The 27,877-nt window shown below is 36.4% G+C and overlaps 2 protein-coding genes across 2 annotated transcripts in view; one reads left to right on the top strand and one right to left on the bottom strand.

The window, feature by feature from the left end:
- The window catches only part of Pym (partner of Y14 and mago), a 144,863-nt gene that overhangs the window by 2,922 nt on the left and 114,064 nt on the right, over positions 1 to 27,877 (bottom strand). Inside the window, exon 3 of the mRNA XM_029308081.2 lies at positions 22,139 to 22,213. Within this exon, the coding sequence (XP_029163914.1) occupies positions 22,139 to 22,213 (75 nt within the window). The remainder of the gene's footprint in view (positions 1 to 22,138; positions 22,214 to 27,877) is intronic.
- Positions 288 to 26,547, top strand: LOC114935279 (uncharacterized). The gene is made up of 8 exons (XM_029308059.2): positions 288 to 548; positions 3,778 to 4,771; positions 5,412 to 5,511; positions 5,663 to 5,816; positions 21,471 to 21,665; positions 22,715 to 22,910; positions 23,628 to 23,929; positions 24,283 to 26,547. The coding sequence occupies exons 2-8, from the start codon at positions 4,516 to 4,518 to the stop codon at positions 24,886 to 24,888; spliced, it is 1,809 nt and encodes a 602-aa protein (XP_029163892.1). The 5' UTR covers positions 288 to 548; positions 3,778 to 4,515; the 3' UTR covers positions 24,889 to 26,547.

Raw genomic sequence — 27,877 nt, 5'->3', positions numbered from 1 at the left:
AAATATATATATATATATATATATATATATATATATATATAAGTAAAGAATATTAAAATTATTTATCATGAGATATGAGAGTTTTCGAAATTTGTCTTCGATAAGTAATTCGAATCTGTACTTTTGCAGGAATAAAACACAAGGATTAAGAAGCCGGAAACGACCGGGCGAATATCTCGACATCGACTCGACGAGTACAAGCGGTCCCGAGGGTTACCCTTTTGATCTAGCCAGGCTGCGCTTCCGTGTGATTCCGGGGATGCTGCGCGCGCGCAGCAGAGGGTTGCGCTCCGTGGTCTCATCTCGCAGTTTCGCAGCCTCCCTTTCACGACCCGTGTCAGGTCTACCACGACTACGAACCGAAGGTGCGTGCCAGTAATTTCCCCGTAATTTAGTCGTCCCGGCTGTCCGGGACGAGGTACTCGGGCGTCCGATCGTTATTGCAGAGACTCCCTGGACCCGGTTTCTGGATCCGGTCGTCCCTCGTTCTCGTCCGGGTCGCAAAGCTCGAGATTCGGATGCATTCCGGAAAATGGAAACCGTAATCGGTACGTATATATGCCGCATCACGAATCTTTATCCAGTATTTTAGAGACGAATCCCTTGTCCCCTGGACGATAAATCGAAAGCGCGTAGATTCCATTAGATGTAGATTTAATTGTCCTGCTGCGTTTCTCCTTTGCACGTCGTTCTTAAAGGTCACCGGATGGATACGCGAAAAGATGGAATCTTTGTGGTGCGTTCGATAAAAGTTCAAAGGCTCTAAGGTCAGGAACAATATAACGGTTCGAGTTGAATAGTATTTTTTTCGGTTACGATGTGCTCGCATACAGGAAATCTTTTGACTTACGTAACTATATCGTTGAACGACACTCGGATTCGTCTAAATAAAGGTTCATAGCGGTCAATCGATGTAAATATATTTTTTGTTGCATTGTCAATTTAAATTTACATTAAACTTTGTTTTAATATATTTTAATGTCCGAAAGGTATGTGCAAAACGCGCGTCGAGACAAATTTGTAAATCTAAATTCGTAATTCAGATTTAAATTCTATTTTTTTATCTAATTTCACATTAAGTTTAAAACACTCGTTTACAATATTCTCGAACGGTAGAATACGATTTTGTTTTAAAAAATGCATAAACTATGAAGAATTTGACTAAAGAGGTAAGTTTATTAAATAAGTATTTCTCTCTCCTGAGAAATACATATAGATAATCAGGATAATATTTAGCGAAGCAAATGCATTTTCTTTTCTAAGAAATCCATAGATAATCAGGATAATATATTTATCGAAGTGAATACACTTTGAATGCTTGCGGCAGATTACAAGTCAAACAAAGTTCCTTCTATAGAGTTGCATCCTATTCCACTTTTGACAATCAAAATTTGTGCGAAAATGCTGTTCAAAACCTCCACTACGTTGCGACTATAATTATCAGAAAATAATAACTCTCGCACAATGGTATGATCACAATTACATATTATGTGTGTTACAATGTAATTTCTGTCCGCTAGATGATAATCTATTTATGATTTAATATTCTTGTGTCTCAATCTTTATATTATTAAATTTTGTGATTTTTTAGAACAGTTAAAAAAGTGAAGAGGCAAAGAAATACAAAAAATGCAATGTCGATTTTTCAAAGCAATAATTTACTTTAAAAATGTAGAATCGTCGGGAAAGTAATATGAAATAGTATTTCAAAATAAATAGCGAGAAATGGGAGATTTAATATTTTAATGCATCAAGAAAATTAATAATAGAACAATATAACTTCAATAGCACATTTTCAATTATATTATACGCATATACTTGCACCCACCTACAGAGAAACGGAAAACAAGTGGGATCAGAGAGAAAGGAGAATCTCAATAGCTTTATGATATATTGTTCTATTATCATATTTGTCATTCCAATAAAAATTGTCATCTATCTAAAGTTGAAAATATACGAATACTATAAAATAGTACATAGATAAGAAGTGAAAAATTTGTACGCGAAGCGATTAATTTGCAATTAATTAATCGACACGATTAATCGAGACGAGATACCGGAAAAGCAATTGATATCTCGAAAATCGTCGCGAAAATTTACGATCTTTCTCACGCTTAACTGGACGCATCGTGATCATTCGAGAGTTAAGACAGGAGAATCTAGAAGAGAGTTGCCATGACGTGTTGAACGACTTCGCCCAAACTGCGGTCCTGGACCTTGCAGCCTCCTCCTTCTCCTTCCTCTCCTCTCCCTCCCCCTTCCTCCCCTCTTCCATTCCCCTTTTCATCGGACATTGCACCGATGCAGACGAGGCGTATGAGAAACGGCCGTTTCGCCAGAAGAGACGAGGTCGTCACTCGCGAGAAGAGAAGGCGGCTTATGACGATCCATCCAGACGAGAATCGCGCCTGCACCCGCCCCATTCTCCCATCTCTAGGACGCAATCTTTCTCGCGACACGACCAGCCCCGGCAAACTTACGTAACAACCATGGGCGTTCGCAGAGAGCGACGAGAGAGGCATTTGGCCCCTCTTGGAATCGGTAAAAACATTAAGCATTTGCTCTCCTTTGAATAAACCCCGGAATTTATTATACGCATAATCAATATTTAAACCAATAAAAATTAAACAAAATTAAATTTTAAAACAATTAAGAAAGAACAAAAATAAAATAAATTTTAATCGTGCCCCCCTGGAAAAAATTCTGCGAACGCTCATGGTAATCCTTCGTTATCCAACTTTCGAGCAGGACGCGAAATCGTTTAACGAGTCTGATAAGAGATCTCAAGAACATTGAATAATATAGTCTCATATAATTTCTACATATTTTTTATGTATATGAATTACTCGATACATAGCGCGATAATTTCGTGTTATCGCTCGAGTCCTGATGAGCCGCGCGAAGAATAAGTACGCTTAACGCTAGATTGAACTTTATCCCTGATGCATACCTTGCCCCCGTTGCATAGAATGCCGCGATGCGCTGCATGCACTTTACGGCGCGCGAGAGACGCGACTCCGTCAAATAGGCCACGACGTGTATGCATATATATCGCACATGCACGGCGACATTATACGCGCCACACGGCGTATCGAGTACACATTGAATACGCTATCGCGATGGACGACCGCGACTTATTTGCACGAGCAATATCGTCGCCCGGGATTTTGCGTATGATGCATCGACTGACATAATGCACCAAGCAGATGCACTCCGGAATTTTAATTTAAGCTTGGTTATATACCTGCGCAAGGAGTCCCGAATCTTTGGCTTTTTTAAATTAATCAATTTTCTTGGAATTACAAATAGATTATTATATCGAAACTTATTTATCAAATGTTTGAAAATTCGGTGAAAAATTATGATTCAAGATTTGAAAGATTCTCCTGGTATGTGTGTGTAAAATCAGTCGAAAGATTATTCCGTTATTTAAACTCTCGAAAATTACTCGTGTGATCTAATTATACTCTTAAATTTATGCATTATAATTCACTCGGTGATTATGTAATACCTTCGACAGGATGCATATTTCATCATCTCGTATTAAAAAAAATAGCAGAAATATTTATATCTTTATTACATATCTTTTCACGCATATAAATATGTTTATTTATTTGTTTGCATAAATTGGAAAAATATATCGCACATCTCTCAACTTGAGATACATTAATTATAATGTCATTCAAAAGAATAATCTCTCTCTCTCTCTCTCTCTCTCTCTCTCTTTCTCAATTTTAATGCAAATTATTTTAATTAACTAAAAATAAAATGTTGCAGTGACACGTCAAGATCTGGCAGAAGAACGAAAATGAACTTCGTACATGAATAATATTTACGATGGCCATGCACAAATATCGATAAGGGAAACGAGAAAAAGGAAGCCAAGAAAATAACGGAAGATGATTTCGAGCGTAAATTTTTTTCAACATGATTTAAACGTATTTATCGAAAGAAAAATAAAAGAACAAAATCGCTAGAGAATGGCATTTTCGACAATGTAAAGAAAAGATTTGAACTTAAGAGATTTTATATCGCCTCTTTAGATGTTCTTATAACACGACGATTTGACGATATTTGTTACTTGAGGCAAAATACGAATGAGAATGCAACGATACGCCAGTCTGTCGTAAAAGCTTATCATCGAGATGAAACGACGTGCCTGAGCAATTGTACGTATACATACATACATGTATAACAATGCAAAACTCATATATTCGCAATACATATTAAAAAATCGATCGGCAAGCAATTTCCATGCATCTCCGAAACGAGGAAGAAAAAGAGAAACGCAGTGAAACGCGATAAATTGAATCGAAGACATTAGAATTGAACACGATAATAATAATAAAAAGAATACTGTAAAAGAGGAAGTAAAAGAAGGAGGTATAATGGAACGAGAGACCAAATACTCAACGTAGACCAGCCAAGAGTCGGAGTTTCGCTCATCCTCCAGATCGATACGGAATTCGTTTAGCCGGCAAATATCCCGGTGATGTATCGTCAAGCACGAGTAAAATGGCAGAAACGATGGCACACAATCGTACAACGTACGCCAAAAGGACAGCCAGGAAGCTGAATCTCACGTCGATGACGTTCCTTCCTTCCACCGTGGTCGCGGCAGCGATTAACGCCGAGACGACGACGACGTCACATCCGACTACCAATAATCCGTCCACGGTAGCAACGGGAGATCCCGGGACCACCGTCAAATCGCACCATCACGTCCAGAACGTGACGGAATACCTGGTCGAGCATGATGAGCTGGAGCACGGTAAGTACTGCGTTATTATAAAAGAAGGCATGAATGCTCGATGAAGGGCGCCCGGAATTTTAATTTAGTTATGCATTTTAAATAGTTGATCCAGCCCCGGGTAGCAAAATGATAAAATATATACATTTCTGGAATTGAATAATAATTCATTTTATTTAGCCGATATCTTTTTCTCGTGATGAGAATTTGACAGCGAGAGGAAATATTGTATTTAATCCCTCGAGAAATATATGTGACACATATGATATGAGATATGATATCTTTCTCTCTCGTATATTTCAGATTTATTAATTTTTGAATTTTTAATCCCTTTGTTTGGATACATATTTAATTTATTGTTAGTGAAAAATATCTCTCACGGAGACAATGAAAAAATTATAATTCTCATCCCGCGTTAGAGAGATACACCGGAGGTGGAAGCAAAACGTTGGCGCTGTAAGCTTTCTATTGTCATAGATTTATGCATTTACATCCGCGCTTTCATTAAAATACATATTATGCATACAAGCTTCACCGGTGTGACAATCGTAAAAATTTCATCACGGTCGCGCGGCCACGTTTCGCCACAGCTAGTAAAATAATCCAAGTTATTATCGTGTTTTCGCTTCAAGGATTTTTATGGTCATTATATATATTTCAGGTATCCTCGCCAACTTTTCGGACATGCAGACCGTTTTACTCGCATGCATATCGACATTATTACCGCTGATTATCGCCTTGGGAATTGCCTTTGGCGTCAGGTATGCTAACTTTGCTTATTGCGAAAGGGATCCGAAGCACTGACCGAGTTACTTTTTTTAATTGCGCGTGGTCAGCGTGGTGTGCGAGATTTTTCCCTTTTTTCTTTTTTCCCCTCTTTTCTTCTAACATGCATATGTGTGTTACTCGCAGGCATGTGTGGCAAAAGTATCGAAACACCGGCAACGGTTTAACTTGGGACAAGGACACGTGTCACCGCGGTGATATCGATGAGCCCCAACATCAGCATCCACATTCCGGAAATGCTCTCGGTCAGGCTGCCACGGAGGTTCTTTCCGTGCAGGACGTAAGTTAACGATTCTTTTTTGACAATTCTCTCTCCTCAACGAAGAGCTTACATCATGGGCGTCCGTAGGATTTTTTTACGGAGAGGGACATAATTACCATTTTTTTGTTTCTTATTTTTCCTCTTTTTTTCATTCTTTTATATTCATTTTTTATATTAAATCTATTTTTTATATCATATACTACATTTTATATTTAATATAATTTTATATTATATATATTAAATATATTTTATATTAAATTTATATTAAATATATATATATATATATATAAATTCCAGTGTTTATCGGTAACGTGTTAATTTTTTTTCCATTTTCCAAAGGGAGCAAGTACCTTTTTTACCCTCCTTGCTTCCTGCGGACGCTTATGACTTATAATGTATATAAATAAAAAAGCATCCAGATTACGCAAGAGATAGGGTGAAAAGTCGAGTAAAAGTCGCGCATTAAAATATAATAATATTAAATATATAAAATAAAATCATATTAAAATACATATGATAATATATATTATTATATTAACAAAGCATTTTCCGAAGTATATAGAGTTATACATATTCATATCGCGACCCATATTAATTATACAGTAATCGCGACTTTTCAAACTGTCACTCGAGAAAAGTTTCCTGACTGGTAATCCGAACAAGATTTTTTCACGATCTAAATCTCGCGCGAATATATGTACGAAACTCGACTTCACACGGAAGGAAATTACGAGCCGGCTTGATACGAGAGCCAGCGTTATGAACTTTAATACAATCAATATATATATATATATATATGCATATATATACATGTATATATGTGTACGAGGCTTGTTCGATCCTCGTATGCATGCTCGATTAGCTTACATAATACGGTAACCACGCAAATACCATCGGCCTTGGTTTAAATCTTGAAGCTGTGCCGTAATAGGATACACGGCGGACATTTACGGAACTCGGCCCAGATTATCGGCCGCGAAGCAACTTCCTGTGACTCTTTTTCTCGCGTCGTTCGAATTTTTTTTCTCCTTTATTACGGTCTCTCGCGCGCGATTCCGCCGAAAAAAATGCACGCGGCTCGAAGGAAGGATCCGCGCGCGCAAAAGCGAGGATCGAGGAGCCGAAATCTATGGCTACAGACGTACCGTTATAACGCTTTGCATTTAATAGCGATACATCGGCCGCGCCGCGTTGCGCTCATTCGTCTCGCTTAACCCTTTTCGCCGGTGGACTCTCCTTCCGGCTAACATAAGATCTCCGGCTGAAATACCGTAACGCGCGCGCGCGCAAGCTCATTTAAAATTCATACCTCTCGCATAATTAACTCGCGTTCGAAAAAGTTTGACCGAACAATTTCGCGAGCTCTAAATTAATGACAAAAGGAAAAAAAAAGATTAACGATAGAGTGAAAGACGACAAGTATATTTTTTTCGCATAAACGCTTCTCCAATTTCGTCATAAATTCCTTCAAATATATTCCGTCGTATTTGCAACCTTTGCATTTACGTCGGCGGAATTGCAACAATGGGCCGACGAGAGTTCACGCAGCGTGCACGTGGCCAATAAATTCGCGTTTACCGAGCTTACGGTTAGATAGAATCCATTAACTTTGCCCACCGATCGACGGTCGCGGGTGCATTATAGTATTGTTCGAACTGCACATATGCATGTATATGTATTTATTGTATGTACACGCCGCAAACAGCGCGTGTAGGCGAACGCAAGCAAGTTGCAACGCGCGTGCATTATATATCGCTGTATATATCTATGTATGTAGGCGCGAGCACACATTATTATTATTTACGCATGTGCGTATGTGACTCAGCCAAAAATACCGTACGTCTCGCTTGGCGCGAGAACTGACGGGTGGGATTGACCTGATTTTAATTTTCGCGTATACGCGCGAACGCGATGATAACGACCGCTTTAGCCCGAATTTGTCCCGCGACGCATAATTATCGCCAATTGTTTTCGTCCTATTCCAATATTGCCCCGGCGTGCGAATGCAAATTTGTCGACGCGCTAAGGTCAAGAAAGGAGAGTACATTCCATTATGTAGCCGATGTGTTTTAGCGCGCTGTTAGCTGCAACGAGAGAGATACACGGATATAACGCGATATATCGTGTAGAAAATAATCTATTACATCCAATGTGTTATGTTATTGATCATATAATTTTTGAAAATAATATATCAAAATTTTCCTCTCCCTCCAAAAAATGACGTTTTTTCAATCAAATAGAATATCTTACAGAAATTTTTTCTAATCGTATTAGGTTTTTATACGTATAGAAAAATTATATTTTAATTATTATTAATAATGGTAATAAATTTTACATGAATCTGAATTCTCTTAGAATTTACCCTGAAAATCATGGTAATCGTTGGGCAATAAGAATTTGGAAAAATTTTATAAGAGTTTCTCTGATTATTTAGCACAAGAAAAAATATTAATATGTACATAGTAAAATTAATCAAACATATCTTTTATCGTGGTATAGATGTTAATATTTTTATTATTCCACGATTTTCAGGATAAATTCTAAGAGAAAATTCTCTCTGTGATAAAAGCAGTATTTTTCTCTAACAAAATTTAAGACACTAGTAGAATCGACGTTCTTCTCCAAAATTGAAATTCAATTGCGCAAGTTGAGCAGAGAAATTAATTTTGCCATCGCGCAAAAAAGAAAATTGAACACTGCGTTGATCAAGAAAGCTTCGTCGACTAATGAAATAATATTATACGCGTCTTTCTTTCCGTTCGTTCTTAACCGGAGTCTGCGAAGCAAAAGGGCATAAGCGCAGACGTTGGTGAAAGTTGCATACGATGTGTGTTTGACTTTTGCAATTAAACCGGACCGGCTTTCCATGCGTGGCAATCCGTTTTTTTTTCCCGAGAGCGACGGTTTCATTAGTATCGCAGGTTGTCCGCCTCTCTAATTTCGTCTCCCGCTCGTCGCTTCTTTCGCTTACTTTCTAATAAAATTGCGGTCAATCATTTCCAGCTTTCGGATGCAGCAACGGGCGCGATTGTGCCCGTTTACACGACGTGTAAAATATAATATGTACCTTTGCAGTTTACAATATGTTTCTCCTTTGTACAAATGCACAATTATTGTAACATTGAGTATTTTGCACAATTATTGCAATATTAATTAAGCATTAACATATATATTATTTATTGATGCTCATTTGAAATGATGATTAAATCGAGCAAATTAAATCTAAATTAATGAATTATTTCGTAAAATTAAAGCGTTAAAAAAATTACAATGTAAAATTTCTTTCTTATTTTGCGCGCGAAATAAATAAACATTCGCGACTAATCGTATACTATAAATACGCCGATGTTATTTTCAATGAACAATCTTCAATGAAGTATACAGAAATACATGTAGAATCTCGGAATAATATTTCGGTAGAGTCTCTGCTTGGTCGAATAAAAAATTTATCCCGCGAATCAAGATTGAAACGTACATCGGGAACCGAGTAAAACAGACCAGCGAAACTTTCATTGATCACACGTGTCCCTACGGAATTAAATGCACTGGAGAACGACCAGAAGCAAAGCTGCGCAGCGAATGAACGATTCAAATTAATTCAGGCCGAACAGTTCTTCACAACGAAAGCGAGAGAGTAGATTTTCGAGTCGATGTTTTTAAAAGATTATACACGACATTGCAATTCCTTCATTTATTCACCGTTATTTTAAACTCTACGTTTTATTACAAGTTATATATATATATATATATATATATATATATATTTTTTTTTTTAATAAAATGAGGGTGGTAAAGAGAACATGTTTCGTAATTTTAGAAGCCAAGTTTATATTCACATACAAATATCTCGATTTCTCGAAGCCTCTCAGATGTTGCAATTGCTACCGATGAACCAAAATCAATCGCAAACTTATTAGTGAAGAGATGCACAAACACAGAGCATTTATTTATTTAGATACATATAGATTCACTATATATTTCTATAGTCACTGATTGACGACGGTATTTTCATTTTGATGTGTTTCACATACATCACTGTATTTTACCATTTTGATTTCAGCACCACGAAAGCTCACTTATTCCATTATGGGCACATTATCACAAAATTGTATAGTATCATTTAAGTTTCTATTAGGTAATTTACGCATGTGTAATGAGAAAATGCAATTTTGATAAAATTGTGAGAAAATATTTTTCAGATATAAAATAGGAAAAATTTCCAAATATGAAATGGAAAAAAATCAAACGTTTTTCCATTTCGATACACAAAAGAAATTCAATTTACCGTGAAATATATACACGAATTGTATCGCGAGATGGTTTTTCTACGAAACGAATTTCTACAACGCAAAAAGCAAGTGTAATAAAGAAAAGGACTTTTCGTATACTTTCGTAGCCTCGCGTATCGAAGTCGAAGAAAGGTGCTCTTAAAGAGAAAAAAAAAGAAAGAAAATAAAATTTAAATTACATTCCGAAATATCAAATTTCAAGCCGTACATAATGCGTTTCTCCGAGAACTCCGAAGCACTTCTCACTCGTTCGCGGGAGAACTCTCGGAAGAGTTTCGCGTTCCCTATTTTCCCGCAAACTCGCACTACAAATTTTCCGATAATAGTAGAGCCGCCAGCGGGCTCTCTCCCTTGTCTATGCCAGTCGCTAGTTGCCCGCGTAGTACTCGGTAGTGGGGGGCACGACGCGCCTTCTTAAAGCCTTGCGCTTTTTTCAAAAGCACCGCGCTGCCCCCACCACTAGACTTTTAGCCCCCACCCCAGTTCGCTCTAACGCTTATTGCGTATTCGCAAGGATGTGTGCGTGTTGTGTCCTCGCACCACCTATAAATCGCGCTTTCCCCTGCATTCCGCCCCATCCCGCGGTCACTCATTCTCTCTCTCTCTCTCTTTCTTTCCTTCTCTACCTCTCTACAGCTGTTCTCATGTGCAATCTTCTCTCTCTTCAAACACACACACACACACACAGTGTTTCATATGTACACTTATACTCGATGCACTCGCTTCCGCACGTCTCTCGCCGCTTCTCGCCTATGCGTCTACATTCTGTGTCACACATGCACAGACACATGCAGCTCCTTCCTGCATCTTCTCGCTTTCCTTGATCATCAACGTTTTATAACGAAGCTCTTTTTTCGCCTCTACTCGACTAGAAATAGTTTGGAACAATTTTCGGAGCAATTTTCTCTCTTTTTTTTTTTCCCCCCAGAGATTCTTTATTGAATACAGGAAATCGATATAAAAGCGCGATCGCGCTGAAGTATAGAACTTTTGAATGATTATTTTTCGCTGTAATTTTTGCACGCTCTTCGAGAGACGCAGACATGTTCGTTTGATTCGATTCGCACGAGCGAAAGAGAAAATAGCTAAAGCAAAGAGAAACCTTTTATAAGCTTCCCGAATACGGGCTTTGGGATTTCAATAATTGTCGGAATGATCACTTTGCAACTGTGCATGTGCAACGTATGCGAATGGCTGCATACAGCGATAGCGACAGAGCGCCGAGAAAGTGTGTCATTGTTTACGCATAGTCGGTTTGCTCTGCGACTCGTGTCGATACTTTTTTTAGCTTCAACTCGTCGGTTGGTTTAGTACTGTCGCGATATTTTCAGATACGCGTTAAAGAGACGATAAAGAGTGCGCTAGATACTGTAAGAAATGATTCATTCTCCGACTGAACCTACATAGTCGCGGATATTTTTTTTTTTTATTTTTTTTCCTATATATGTATCGCTAAATTATCTCTCGCGAGATATATAAATTCACAAAGTGTCGCGCTTGTTCGCCAAGTTTTTTATTTCCATCGAGAAATGCTTCTTATATACGAGTATAATTGGCTATTGATCACTCTTCGCGGAACACGCGTTTAATAATAGAGAGAACACAGAACTTTTTTACTTGTCTTTGCGCTAATTTATGCAAATTGAGTGCAACGCTAAAAGTTTGATTTCTCTGTAATATTTTTTGCATCGCAACGTTATTATATTTTTTAAAAATTAAATTAGAGCGAGGGAGAATTTTTTATTTGGCAAACTATTGATTCGAATAATCATTCGGTATCGAGAATTTGAAATGCAGTTTGCATTTGAAATTCGAAAGTATCAAACAATCAAAGTATTTTTAGCCTACCACGAGCGAATACATTGAAAAAAAATGTTCTCTTTCGTAACTAACTGATATATTGTATATTAGCTTGCAAATACAAAGTTTGATGTCTCCGTAATATTTTTTGCATTGCATCAATTATATATATTTAAAAGAATTAAATTAGAGCGAGCAAGAATTTTTTATTTCGTAAGTGTTTAATTTGAATAATAATTCGCTAATCGAGAATTTGGAATGCAGTGTCGAAATTCGAAAGGATCCAACAATCGTCAGGTCGCGGACGGCTGTTTACTTTTATCCTAACACGAGCGAATACATCGAAAAAAAAAAAACGCTCTCTCTCGCAATTAACTGCAATATTGTATTAGCTTGCATTGCGATAAGGCGGACGACTTTTGAAAAAGAGAAGAAAAGTAATGTATGCGCCACATACTTTCACCGTGAGTCATACTATTTATTCATACTGGCTCGAACGAACCAATCGCCTCTTGCAATCGCGAAGACGAAACTCTGTTCCAAGCGCGGGCTATATGCATATTAAACGTGTCGTTTTTGTCGAACACACACACACACACAAACATATATATATATATATATATATATATATATATATACGCGAGAGAAAGCGATCTGTGCTTTAAACCGGCGCATCCGAGGAATCGATGTATCCCGATATATCCGCGAAAACCTAGTCCCGATCAACCCCCTCCCTTCCATTTCGGCGAGGAAAATGACGCGCGAGACGCTAAAATAAAATCTGCGAGAAAGCGAAGCCGAACTCTCGAGGAGGAGGCAAGTTTAGGTCACCGGGCGTTTTAATGCGCCGGTTATAACCTTACTTTCGCATTGCTAGATTCAATTCATGCCAAGGCTGACTGGGTGCGTTGCCCTCGATTGCCCCTATGCGTTGGTCGATCTTCCCCTCGCTCTTCTTGCGACCGGCGCTCGACGCCGCTAGACATCGTTTGCCGCTTCGCGTATAGGGAGAGGACGAGAGAGAGAGAGACTGGAGTCGGAGTCTGGCCGATATACGGCACGCATCACTCCCCGCAAAAAATAGAATGAACCGTGTTAGCTATCGGCTATTTTAGGGATGTTTAAAAGCTCGACGCGATTGAAGAACATGAGCGATTTCTCAGAAATTCATCTTCTTCATCAAGAATGACCTCTTCTTCTAGCAGGATCGAGGTACTCTTTCTTTCTCTCTCTCTCTCTCTTTGCTCTAACGATGCCCTGCTCTATTTATTCATCTATTTATTTATAAACGAGAAAATCTCTGTCTTTTCTCTTTGCTGCGATTTCTTTGTAACGTTGTATGCATAAGGGAGAAACGAGATGGAAATATAATATATGAGAATTTAATTGCCTGCTGTTTCCGAAAAAAAAAAAAAAAATGAAACAGAAAGAAGGAAGAAACTTAGTTTTCGAAAACAATGAATTAGTTTTGCGTCTAATTATGGCCAAGTAACAAAAGTCGGAAAAAGTATATTGAATCAGAAAGCTCATTCGTGATAAATGGATTATACAAGTTTCAAATTTTCAAGCACGAAAATGAATCGTGACATGCATTTTGTCGTGACAAGAAATGTACTTCTCCCTAGAGTCTCAACTTGCATTATAAGACGCGAAACAAATGTAAAAGACAATTTTTATAATGTCAATTGTGTCCCGTCAATATTCTTCGACGAAGCAATAATATAAGAAACAAATAACAAGAAAAAAATGACAATTTTGAATTCAAACATAAGTAGCACCGGAAATACAATGCTTCTCCTTCTCCCCCAATATCTCGTTTCTCTCAAAATATGTTTTCGATTGTTCATTGAAAATCTGCGTGAAATTGAGAAATTGAAAATTTCTATGGAATTGAAAGAAGACACGGAAAGGATCAATTAAAATGCAGCAACATATAACATATATGAGAGAAATTCTGTAATTTGAAATATGAAGTATCAAGAGCATTATTTATCGTTCGTGTATATCGTCGATGACGTTTCATATTATCCGAGCATTATACGGAATTCAATCGATTTCTAGATCATGTTGCATCGAGGATTCTTCGATATTGCCGCATATCGTGTATCATTTTCTCAATAGAGCAGTCGTATCCATTCATTCCGATACCTTTATTGATAGCGAGTTATTTCAATGCACCATCATACACGTGTCAGGTTTGAACTAAATCTCCGATCGCTAATAGCAAGTAGTTTTCTCTAAAGTGGCGTCAAATTTCTTCCACGCTCACATTTATTCGACGCAATGTTTTTTCTTCATCAACGCAGGGTGATTTTCTCCCCCCCCCCCCATTTAAAAAAATTAATCTATTAACATTCTTTAAACTACATCTCAAGAAAAATAGTCTTTTCGAATTTTTCAAAAACATGTCTTTTATTATAAATAGAATTATATCACGAATATAATATAAATGATCCATAACGATTTTAGCATAATAATCCCGCGTTAGATATTAAACTAGAATCGATCGTACGCGAGATTCGTGAATAATCTTCCAGCGCATCATCTCTCATGATCTCGTTGACGTGAACTCGGTCTCGTGATGCAGGATTCCTCGCGCTTCGTGCAATTCCTCGCGGGTCTATCCACGCACGCGATTGCTTATTATTCGGCCGTGTACATTCGTGCACATGGGTGCATTTCGCTTAACCACCCGTTTATTCGGCTGTACGTCCACATACTCGTCTCTCTCCTTCTCTCTCGACGCGGGTCCGTCCGAGCGACTGGACCCGCTCGTTCGCGGCCGTATCGCGTCCGTGGGGTGGCTGACCTAACAGAAGGGGTCGTTGCACTCGTGCGCCTGGGTCCGCTTTCACCCCACCACGTCTTTCTCTTTCTCTCTATGCTTCTCTTCTTCTGGTCAGCCTCGCGCGCGCCGGCGGACCTATCCTCCTCTCTCTCTCTCTCTCTCTCTCTCTCTCTCTCGCTTTCTCTCTCTTTCGCATCTCGCTTCCACGCGTCGAAGATGCGATATAAGGCTGCTCTCCCCTCTTTCCTTCTTCTCCTCTTCGTCCTGATTTTTTCTCCTCTTTTTATTATTATTATTCTCTTTCTTTCATTCCTCCACTCTGTGCGGTTCTCTACTCTTATCCTACGTATTGTCCATTCCGCTCAAACCTCGACTGTAGCCGGGACCAAAAGAAATTATAGTTATTTGCCACCGACCCTTTCGGATAGTCGATTATTTCGCGGCAATCGCCTCCCTTCTCTTCTCTTTTCTTCTCTTGCTATCCATCTCTTCCCTGGTTCCCTCTATTCTTTCTCTTTCTTCTCTCTTTCTCTCTGTTTTCCCCTTCTCCTTTTTTCTCCTTTATCTTCGACTACAGTTAATTCTTTCGGACGATACGTAGATAAGTTTTAACCGCGATTAGTCAAAATTACAAAGAAATGTTTATTTCTAAATGATTTTTTTCACGATGGACGTAACAATATCAAAAAATTGGTTGATGAGAAACGTATGAGATTAGGTTGTATGGTTAGAGAAAAATGTGTGTTCGCCATTTCGTTCCCTCTCCCTTTTTCTATTTATTTTCTTTTCTATTCCTCCTTCGTTCTTTTTTCCAATCCGTGTTGCTCCTTATTTCCCTCCCCTTCCCTTTTCTTCCCCCTCGATCTCTTTTTCTCTTTTTCTTTACCTTCACACTCTTCCTTCTTCGCTTCTTCCCCCTCTCTTTCTTCTTTGATTACAGAATCTCTTCATCACGAGCAAATCAACTCCATTCTTTTAGATGGATCTCAATTTTGCGATGATGCTAGACGATAATTATCGAACTCGTTAATTATGTTCTCTAACATGTTATTAATAGTTAAAGTTCGTCTAATTAAATGCACTACGTTTTTATATTTTGCTGTAGTATCGTATTTTCTAACAATCTCTTATTATACGATATTAGAAATTAAATAATAACTTTGATTACATAAATAACAGAGTGTAGAGAAAAGTTGAAAAAATGAAATTTAATTAGAAAAATATAATAGTTGGAAAAATTATTTCTCTCCGTTTCTTATGTTGAATTTATTCTCGTATGATTTTTCTATTCAATTTTACAGAGTTAACTGCGCGATATTTTCTGATAAGATTCTGATAAGATATTCTGTAATGAAACTATATATAGTATAAAAAGGTGATAAAAATATAAATACGATTTTACATACGACTCTATAGTCGCAATATTATGGCTGTAGCAATTTTTTTCAGAGTTAATTATATTCAAGACAATCGCGAAACACTACACTACAGCATAGTCGCAAATTTAGGTTTTTAGCACGGAACAACGAAGCGCAGTTATCGAATGACGTAGTCGTTATAAAGTGATAAGGCCCGTTGTTTGCTTATGTTCGCGAGGCGTACCAGACTATGATAGAGATTAGCTTATCTCTCGACTACGAACCATAAGGAGATCTCTGTTCATTTGCCAGCACTATGTCAATATTATTTCGTTGACCGTCACGCGGTTCCGAAATTGCAGCTTTATTCGCAGCTTTCTCTCTTTCGCGTATCGCAAAAATCACAATCCGTTCTAAGAAGGTTCTCTAAGGATATGGCAATACGAAAGAAAAAAAAATACGAGTAGTTCTAAGGAAAAATATTACATTACCATTTTCTAGCTATAGCCTTAAAAAATGATATCATATTTAAATTTCTTTAATAAAAGGAAGATTATTGAAACCATTATTATATTACGAGTTTCAAATGTTTTATAATCTCGTGATTTTTCTTCCGCGATACGATCCTTTTAAATATACAGAAATTTTCCAACTAAATGCAGTTTTGCTTCTCGCAGCCAAATGGCATTAAATTTTGTTTCGATGTACGAAATGTTTCGCCTAAGAATCTCGAGTCGCTTGTGTGAAAATAGAAAGATGGGTCTCAAAGCCCGTTGTATGTACCGTTCGCCAAAGTTGCCATTGCTTTTTATCATAAAGGTCAAACAAATTCGAGTAGCCAATTCATATCTGCCGTGGCTGTCTTTTCTGGAACTCTGCTGTCGGCCATAAATGTTGCATGAGCGCCTAAAGCGACTGACATTAATATGTAAGCGTTATGCGAAGGAAAGAGACGCGAATAAATTTGTTTCACAATGTAACAAATCATGTTATTAACTTTATTATAATAAAACATAATAGTTAATAATAATTATTGGGTAAATAATAATAAACATGGTATAGTTAATAATAATTAAATATTTATCCGATAATTATTATTGTGATAATTATCAGGGAATATAATAAAATCAAATAAAAGAAACATTATATTAGAGCAATAGCGAATTTGAAAGATGGCTGTTTTTGTTTATCATTTTTTCTTTTCGCAATCTTTCTCATTTATTTATTTCTTTTCTTAATAAATGACGCGACGTAAAAAAGATAAAATATTAACAGTTAAAATTTTAAAGCAAAAATTGTTTATAAAATAATACTTATCTATTTTAAAGAAGTAAGGAAGATAAATATCTTTTCTCTCTTTATCTCCCTCTCTTTCCATACTAGTTTTGTATGTCATAAATAATCTTACATCGTAAATCATACAGAGCACTTTCAAAATATTAAGTATTTTATATTTATAAAAATTATGAAAGTAATTTTAAGAACATACATTTTATGACATGTACGATCTTTTTTGAGTCAAATTGAGAATTTTAAAAGAGTAAGAGATAAACTTATCACACACATATATATCATTTTTTTTTCTAATTATAAAAATAACTTAAATTAATTTATAACTTTTTATTTTTAAGCCAAACCAATTTATTTCTTATAGCTCGACATTATTTATCGTGATATATAATATATAATGATATTATGTAAGCAAAACACGGAAGTAATTCAATATAAGTGCAAATCACATCGGGGAACCTTGAATTCTCGAAAGACGAGGCCGTCATTCCTCTCTCCTTGGTGCATCAAACATTCATAATCAATTACGAATGACGTATTAGAGCCTGACCTCGACGATGAAATATTTCCGTTGGTTGATCTTTCGGCTTCTACTAATCGCAGAGGCACAAGTATAATATTACGGAATTTAAATAACTTTTTTAGAGTCTAATTCTAAAAGAAAGACTTGTAATGTAATATCAAATATAATATTAACAACTAAGCGGCATGATATGACAAATAATTATATTTTTCTAAAGAAAAAAAATTATATTGTATATTTAAAAACACATTTATAAAAAAAATATAAAATTATGTGATAATTTTTAGATATTTTGTATATCTACACTGTAAAAAAATATGTAATATATTACATAATTATGTAATTTTACATATTTTTTTACAGTGTAGCGTAATATCATGACATCTAATTAATTTAATTCGATTAATTTTGCATTGATTATTTTTGTAAGATTTTTTTTCGATAAATTTATATCGTATATTTTTTTCCCCGACGACCGGTTGGTGCCGATTCGTTCAATCGGCTCGCAGACACACCGTGATGTAATTAGAGTCTAGACTACTTTTACAGATGACGAAATAATATTCAAGATCGCGTCTATCCCGGCGTTCGTGGCTTTCTATTTGTATGACCATGGTATCTGTTATGGCATAGAAAGACTAGAACCACATTTTGACCGTCTGGGACCTCTAACGGTATCGTCAAAAGAAAGATGCGTCACGAATCGAATGTCCACGCTACTTTTGGCATCTCAACTAATGCGCGATCTATCCGTCGCTACATTCCTCGTCGCTCAATCTTCTCTCTTCAACATTTTTTCCCGTCAGATATATAAATGAAACAGGCAGGAGATTGGAAATAAATGATCGCGATTGAAAAAAACAGGCGTTAAATTGTTCGTCTATTTTTTCTCATAATGTGTTTTATACTTGATATATCTTTCCGAACGATACAATCGGACTCGTATATTTATGATAAGAATTCTTATCTCTCATAAAGTATATAGGAACACGTTAATTCTAAACGATTCGATGCTTTGCAGATCTAATGTGCCAATTGTTTGAAGAATCTCTAAAGAGATTCAGTTGTTCAAAATTAACACTTTGAAGTTGACATTGTCGAAATTAATGTATGATAATCGTTTGACCTTTGAACTTTTAAGTATAATATATAGGTGGGTGATGATGTATATACGTCATTTCTCCACGATCATTCATCGTTATATTCCTTCGGTAATTAAACAAGTGTGACATTCGCTGTAAAAAGCAAAGAATCTTGTCATCTATCGACGACACAATCTATCAAAAGATCATAATCACCACTAGAACATTCGCACATAAATATCCGTCATTCGTCGTGACCGTCTGCAACCTCTAACGGTGTTAGCAAAAAAGCCAGACGCAAAGCGACGAATGTCCTTGAGTGCTTAGTGCGTACTTGAATGTCTGCTAGAAGCGACTATACGACTGCTCGTATAATAGTATAACAGCCTAACACAAGCATTGGCGTCTGCAGGGGGGCATTTGTTCCCCTTAGAATCAGTAGAAAAATTCAGCATTTGCTCTCCTGAATAAACACACTGGAATATATTTGCAATTTTATTTAATATAAAAATATTAAAAATAACGAAATAAGAAAAAGATTGAATTTTTAAAATTAAAAAAGAATAATAAGAAACAAAAAATATTTTAATCGTGTTTCTCCCTGGAAAAGATCTTGCGTATAAGTGCTCGAGAGAGAGTGTGTGTGTAACATTTCGTAATTTCGTAACATTTTTCGTAGACTTTTTATTACTATTACATACGAGTAGTATAGTTTCTATAACATAGCAGCACCCAAGCGCGGCGATGCAAATCGGAAACTTAATTAATTCTACGTTTATTTAATAAATTAGCATTGATTATCCGTTAAGTTACATTTAATATGAATTATTTGTAACCTTATAAGTGTTTTTCTATCTAATGTTTTCATCTTTCGAGTCTGATTATTATATTAAATAGATTGCGTTACGCACTCTCTCTTTCACAAAATTCAAATTACTTTTCTACACATTAATTTGAAGCTCGATTTATGCTCGAATTGTGATTTAAGCTTTTTCTCTGAAAATTTGAACAAAATAAATTTCATGCGTCGCTACACGATTTTCTAAGAAATCCAGTATGTAATTTCCGGCTTATTTGTCGATTCGCGAAAGGTGAAAGGCTCGAATGTATAGGTATATGAAACAGAAGAAGCGGTCAAAATTCACAACGTTCTCTTAGATTGTGCCTACTGAAATGTCCAATATTTTTCTTAAATAAATAAAAAATAAACAACAAAAAAATTGCCAAAAAATTCTTTAAATAAGCTCTATATCGTCAAATCTTTTTCACAAATCTCTACGCATTGAATACAAGACACAAAAATAAATTAGCTACCATAGTTAAATTTTAGCTATTTCTATATTACACATGAAAAGTTATCATGCCTAAATTTTAGCTATGTGATAGCTAATATTTTTAGCTACAGAATTCTCCGTTAAACAATAAAATATGATGAATAAATTTTAGGTACGCAGCTAAAATTTAGCTAATCTGAAAATGTAGGAAAATATTACACATGAAAAGTTCTCATGCCTAAATTTTAGCTAATATTTTTTAGCTATAGAATTCTCCGTTAAACAATAGCTAAAATAGATATGATAAGTAAATTTTAGGCACAGCTAAAATTGAGCTAATTTTTCCGTGAATTTTATAGACGAGCGAGTCTAATCTAATAAATGAAATCTAATCTGAAAATGTATAGGAAAAACATGTACGATCGGTTTCGTTCGGATCTAAGATGCAGGCTCGCTCGCATATGTCGCGTTTCGTGTTTTCGGCTGCCATCCGCGAAGTACCGAGCCGAGTCTCGAGCAATGATACCTGCTCGCTTTGGCTAACGTGACGACCGGTGTGTGTAGCGATCTAACAGAAAAGGAACGGAGAAACGCAGCGCAAGAGCAATGCCCCTTGGGTCAGGTTCAGTACCCTTTGGCACAAGCAGCTCGGAGAACGACGTAACCGGCGTGCATCTGCGCGTGTTGGTGAACGCGCGCGTATACACGCGATCAGCTACGTCTACTTGCTGCGAGTACTGACGCGAGATAGATAAAAAACTGAACGAGGAGTTCTTCTCCTCTTCTCTTTTCTCCTCTCCTCTCCTTGTTTCGTTAAATTAGGAAGGATATAGCTTAGCCGCGCTAAATTCTACCGTATCACCGAAAAGTTCGCGTCGTTCTTCCGAGCGTTCGCGTCGCAAAACCGCTTTTCCAGATTTACGACTATGCTCTGTTCGGACTGTTTTATGCTGAAAATAAATGAGGACCTTTCCGTTAAACAAAAAATAAACTAAGTTCGAAACGCAGGGTATTGTTTTACGTAAATGGTTATACGGTCAAAAACTCAATTTGGTATTTGTATAATAAAGTATGTAGGTATATAAATACATAGTAAGAGCGACAAAATATTTGCTCTACATCCATAATTAATTTGCAAATATTATATGTGTGCAGAAATTTAAATCTTCGATGATATAATCGTGTACAATATTATACATATATACTTTTTATTATCATAACTTTTCCACGTATTTTCAAATATAATCATATATTTTTATACGTTTTAGTTGGTGGATACCTTAGAAGCATTGCCCCGGTACATATGCGAAACGGAAGTGATGGAAGACGTAAATGTCGCCCCGGCAGCGGCGATGATGGAGTATACTACTTCTGGTAACCATACAGGCAAAAATGCAAACGGAAATATCATCACTCTTACGCTCAAGAATAATCATCTTATCGTAGAAACGGAGGAACGTGCGGTACGTAATGTTTTCGCAAAAAAAATTCTACGAATATATAATATATTCCTACAGATTTTTCTTCATTCTAAATTTGTATTCTAAATAGCGAGATATACCGTAAAGAGCGTCGTAGAAATTCTATTGACGAAGCTTGGATAAACCGGGTCGGGGACTAACTCGTTTTGGGATAGGGAGTGGATTCGTAATTATCGAACTTGGCCGACCCTGTAAGGTCGGAGGTTACCGGGCAATTTTGCCCCCACCTATCGTCCTACTTAAAGCCTCGTCTTGTTCACGGAGGCTTGTTCCCGTCGAGGATCCTTGAGATCTCTCTTCGAGATCGCTCGCGTTCGTCTACACCTCATTTTCTCTTTCTCTCGCGGCGCCTAGCGTACGTTCTTTCTCTTTCCATCAGTTTCACATACCTTTTCATTTTCCAATCACTCTACTCGCGCTCTCATTCAATTCATTCTTCGCGCGCACGTACGTACCTGTACACGGCGCTCCAACTTTTGAACAAGGAAGAGGCGTGGAGCCGACTCGTGTCCGTAATTCGAGAGCCCACGCTGAAAAAAAAAGAAATGAAATGGTTAGATACATCATACGAGGTTTCGTGGGAGAATTTGAAACGTTTGACCAGAGTGATAAGCTTCGAATGTAATATCGGAATTCCGGATTTAGTTTTTAAATAATTCGTATTATATTTCATTTTTCTTTTCTTCCATTTTATTTTAATTTCATCCAGCTACTAACAATTTTGCATTAATTCATTTAATAAATTAAATATCGTACCTTTTATTTAATACGTTAAATATTTTATGTTTTAATCATTTTTATTTCGTATACTATTTTTTAATATAAATCTCTTATTCTTTGCGTGTAATTTCAGAAAACTAAAATGAATTCCCATTTTAATAATAAGTTAGAAAACAAGCCTCTATTAAAAAAATACATTAATTTTTTGCTTAGAAAAAAATGGATTATGTGGAATATTATTTCTCAAGAGATATTATTAGAGAAAAAGCTCTGCATTCTATAATTCGCATTATGACGATGTTCTCTTTCAGATAACAATGGAAGATAACAAACCCACATCGAAAGGATACAAGGACAGTGGATGCTCGTTTGTGGTGGAGGTACAACCGGATTATGATAGAGAAGAGACGGAAGGTACCAAAGGATCTTCCGATGACATGACGGCCGGAATCACCGATCAACAAGCTCTGGTACACAGAGAGGAGATACCAGACGATAGATCTTCAGGTAATTATTCTCGCGATGCGCATGGGCATTCGCAGAATTTTTTTCCAGAAGGAGGCATAATTTTAATTTTTTATTTTTGTTCTTTCTTAATTTTCTAAATTTATTTTTTATACAATTACACACACACACACATACACACTATATATATATATTAACGTAGACTCCTTTCCAATCTCATCCGAAATCCAGATACCACACATACAAGATAACCAAGAAAGATGACACCTGTCAACACTGTTTGTGAGTTACTTTCCTATTTCAATTTTTTGATCTATAATTTTTAGTTTGGCTGTAATCATAATGCGTTGTTCTCTACATTATTTTAAGACCATCATTGTTCGTTTAAAATATATGTTCAATTGGAATGATTTCCGATCAATATAGAAATTAGTTATATAGACACACATGACTCATCGTAAGATTTATTTTTATATTTTACTAACAGAGACCTAATTGTATAATATCTTTAATATATTTTAATTAATTTTTTTAGGTCAATCGCTCAATATATCTATTCCCTCATTTTATTTTATTAATTTTTTTATATTAAATATGCAAATAAATTTTAGTGTTTATTCAAAAGAAGAGCATATGCTTAATTTTTTTACCGATTCCTAGCGGGGCAAATGTCCTCTCTTGTCCCCCTTTGCAGACGCCCATGCACCCGCGATATATTACACCTGCTAACATTCGTCCTTTTATCTCCTCGTTTCGCAGGTTTCGAAAATACACGATTATTCGGTAGCACTAATACCGGTCTGTCGCAATCGGATCTCTCGATATCCAGTCAAGGCTCGGCCAATCCGAGTTACCGCTACGGCAATCAGGTCGAATACGACTCTGGCAATCTCGGTTATCCTATGTACGGCGGTAGTTACGAATCTGAGAATTATGATATACTATCGAGAAAGCTGGAGGGACGATCCAAATGGGTGGAATTTGACAAATCGCCGGACATAGAGAAGATACTGTTGGACGACTCCAGAAACTTGACCAGCGAGGATGATGAAGACAAGAGTGTAAGTAGATGGAGAGAGTATTCTTTGAATCGTTTTTTCGTATTGTTACATTTTATCAATTCTATCGATAACAAAAAAATGTCATCAATTATATTTTTTGCCGATTTATCAATTTATATTTTTTGGAATCAGGTTTTTTCAAGCGTTTTAAGTTTAATGACTATAAATAAATGTTTATAATATATTGAGAGTATATGTTAATTATATATATAGATATAATGATATATTAATATAATAATATATGTACATATATATATATATATATATATATATATATGTGTGTATTATGCATGTATGTTATGCATGAATCGATCGCGAAAGATTCTGGAAAGGCGAAAATTGTGCGCTTGCAGCCGCAGTTCTTTGGAAAATCAAAAAACATGTCGTCCCTGCAAGACGTCGTGAGCGCGGCGATCTGCGAGGGAACGCTGGAGATCAACAGTTTGCCGGACGCGGTGCGATCGAATCCGAATCTTCAGGTGAACGGCACGACGCCGAACAAGCTGGAGATTATGGAGCAGAAGGCTCTGAGCAACGATTTCTCCGGCAAGACGGAGGGCAACAAGCCCGTGATAACCGGCGCGCTGCTGAAGGACGACGTACAGGAGGACGCGTTTCAGGAGCAGCAGCGTAAACTGGGTAACGGCACGCTGACGCCGGAGCACAAGGGGGACAACAGGACGACGACGACGACGACGACGACGACGATGACGACGACGACGACGGTGGATCGCAAACCGGAAGGTAGCGTCTTTGTGCCGAGTCACAAACGGGCTGGCAGCATCCCGCCGCGATTGATCGAGGAGACGCTCGAGATGGATCGCAAGAAGTCGCTCGACATCTACAACAAGTACAGTCAAATCAAAACGAGCACCAGAAGCATGCTACCGAACTTGAGTTCGCCCAAGTTTGAGCTGCTGCAGAACGAGGTGAGCCCGATCGAGGAAAAGGAGAGTTAATGGGCAGAAGAATAAAGGAGAAAGAGGGTGCAAGAGGAGGAAGAGAGGGCAGACATCGTTGTTTTTCGACTCGGTCGTCGGAATGCAACTTCGCCCTCGGGGTAAATTGCAACGAAAGATACTAAGTCAGGGATTATATTGACGAAAAATGCAGCGAATGCGCGGTTAATGGTGCACTTGTAGGAATTATATTACTTGGTATAGCGAATTTATATGTAAAGGAAAACCGTACCGTGATGACGAAGAGATCATTACGATCTCGCGAATCCAAATCGATTAAGTATGAATACCTAGCTACTAATCCCGTACGACGAGGAAGATTTAATATGCGAGAAAGAAGGATTAGCGTTTATTAGCGTATATAACCGAGGAAGAAAAGACGCTCTATAAATGCTATCTGCCTCTCCATAGCATTCTCTCTATTCAATATTTCCGCGCGATCATTTATATAATGACTCGTTTCTCTTTTTGTGAACGCATAACGGGAGGTGTAACATATAGAAACAGACACGCGATGCTATTCTTTCATTATATATATTGATAAAAAATTCGCTTCTTTCGTTTAAAATGACGACAATTTAAGGTGACACTTGACACTCTTTTTATATGGATTGTGCTATTTAGTCTGCACCGATGGAGAACTTCTCGTGACCGAAACAAACAAGTGATAATGAGCAACGTTAACGTGGGCAGTAAATGAAAGATACACGCCGATCACGAGCGTAATCAAAAAAACATTACGAATAAGAGAATCCTCCTTTCATCAATTTCACGTAGGCAGTAGTACAGAATATCGCTCGACTAGTGATAGTGACGTAGTAGTATCATATATTTCGCGAGATCAACATTAACGATATTAGAAGATATACATATACATATGTAACGCTCATGTCATGAACCACCTCTCTAATTTCCTGTTTTCGCTCATTAAGATACCTTTCTTCTCGCGAAAATGTGTGTCGACACATCTTAATCCTCGAAATAAAATTCGGTGCTAAAATATATGTGATATTTATAATTATATAAATCAATTGCTTTAATTATTAATTATATTTTATTTTAGATTATTTACATAATGTATCTAATATTTAATTATCTCTTAAATTATTTTTCACGATCTTAAACCGAACAAACAAAGACAAAAGTTTTTCTCTTGGCGCGTTTATCAAGATTAAACGTGTGTCGTAAAAGATAATAAAGTTAAATGAAATTTCCTTCCCAAAATTCGTGCTGAAATTTGCTTTCTTCAAACTTTGTTTTCGTAGTTGCTACGAGTTTACTAATCTATCCCTGATCCAAGATTAATCATTCGAGTTTCATCTTCATATTATAGGTAGCAAATTCCATAGAATGTGAGACATTTCTAAACAGTCATATACTTAGTAGGCAAGTCAGTATACATATACATGCGTCGAATGTATATACGTATTATTACATAGGAAAATTCACACGTAATAAATAAAATAAAGCACGTCGTACATATAGACACGTATACGCGCGCGCACAATGTTGAGCATTTTTTATTAGCTTTATAGGCGTTTCAGAGGATGTCGAGTCGACGCTTAAAACTTAATGATTACGTGGATTCTAGTGCCAAAGTAGTTTTCTAAGGCGTCTTTCTCGCTATGGCGATTCGTACGCGAGAGAGAGAGAGAGAGAGAGAGACAAAAAAAAATCGTTTATCTATGTATAACTACGTTTCAAGAAGGAAACATTATGTTATTAATATTTCAAATTTTATATGCCTACGTTGAATATTATATTATAAACGTTATTCGAAGATGTTGGCGCTTTGACAAGTTTCGCGACACGAAACTAACAAAAAAATATCCTTAATCTGTATTATATACCCGGAGAGTCCTTTGTGTCGGATACTTGAACACTTCACGAATATATTAACGTATCGCTATTCCTACTATCGTTGAACTAAATATTGAAACTTTATCTCCATGAATAAAGAAAAAAATCAAAACAGATTTCTTTCGAATATGCAGATTGTTCGCAAAAATCAATTGCACGAACGGTATAAAAATTTCGCAACATTGGGTATAAATGGATGAGGATGTGTAAATTTGAAATTTTTAAATTCTGTCCATATAATTAAATGTATGTTTAATCACGTTTAATCTCTGATGCAATAGCAAATTTCGTCGATCGGAATCATGTTCGAAGTACTTGAATAATTTAGCAATGTTAAATGCAGTATCGGTGTGTAATTTGGCAATAAATAATGTAAAATATATCTTGTGGTGCTTAAATATAAAATATCTTTCTTTTCGTGTAATTAACTTTGTTTCTATTTCTATATTATTCAACGTTATTAATACTATTCGTTATTCATGTACTGAATCATGAAATACGATTTATTGTTAGAATCAAGTTCTTCGAATGTGATGCAACGTGTCGGAGAAAGAGGGGCATCTCTCTTATTTTTTCTCTAAATATTTAAAAATCTCTATTTGCGATCTAAGTGAGATAATTGCCGATAGAGCATGATTTAGAAAAGATTTGTCATAGATCTAGATTCGAAACAGTATTACAACCGCGAAAGTAGAAGTCGTCCAAATGCGAGATTAAGGAGAAGAAAAAAAAATATTAGTATGATCCATTTAATTGCGCGTTATATTTTATCTCTCTCCACGATAGAATATTATTATCTTATCGCACCCGTTAAACGTACGTTAAGAATTCGCCGTGTTCTTTTTAAAAAAAAAATAAATAAATAATAATAATAGCATGTAGAACATGCGCTTTTACGCGATCGGAATGGCGTTCATACATGATTGTTTGTTTGTACAAATTTTAAACAAAAAACGCATACTCGTCTGAATATATAGTGTATAAGTTATGGCTTCCATATATATTTAAAATTATATATTTTATATTCTATATATTGTTCCATATATACATATATATATATTTATATATTATATTTATTATACAGGTATATCTATATATATCTTGTATATTTATTATATCTCTGAATACG

The sequence above is a fragment of the Nylanderia fulva genome, unplaced genomic scaffold (genome assembly GCF_048542155.1).
Source record: "Nylanderia fulva isolate GAGA-0341 unplaced genomic scaffold, ASM4854215v1 Scaffold12, whole genome shotgun sequence".
NCBI lineage: Eukaryota > Metazoa > Arthropoda > Insecta > Hymenoptera > Formicidae > Nylanderia > Nylanderia fulva.
This window is presented reverse-complemented; position numbering and strand designations above follow the sequence as displayed.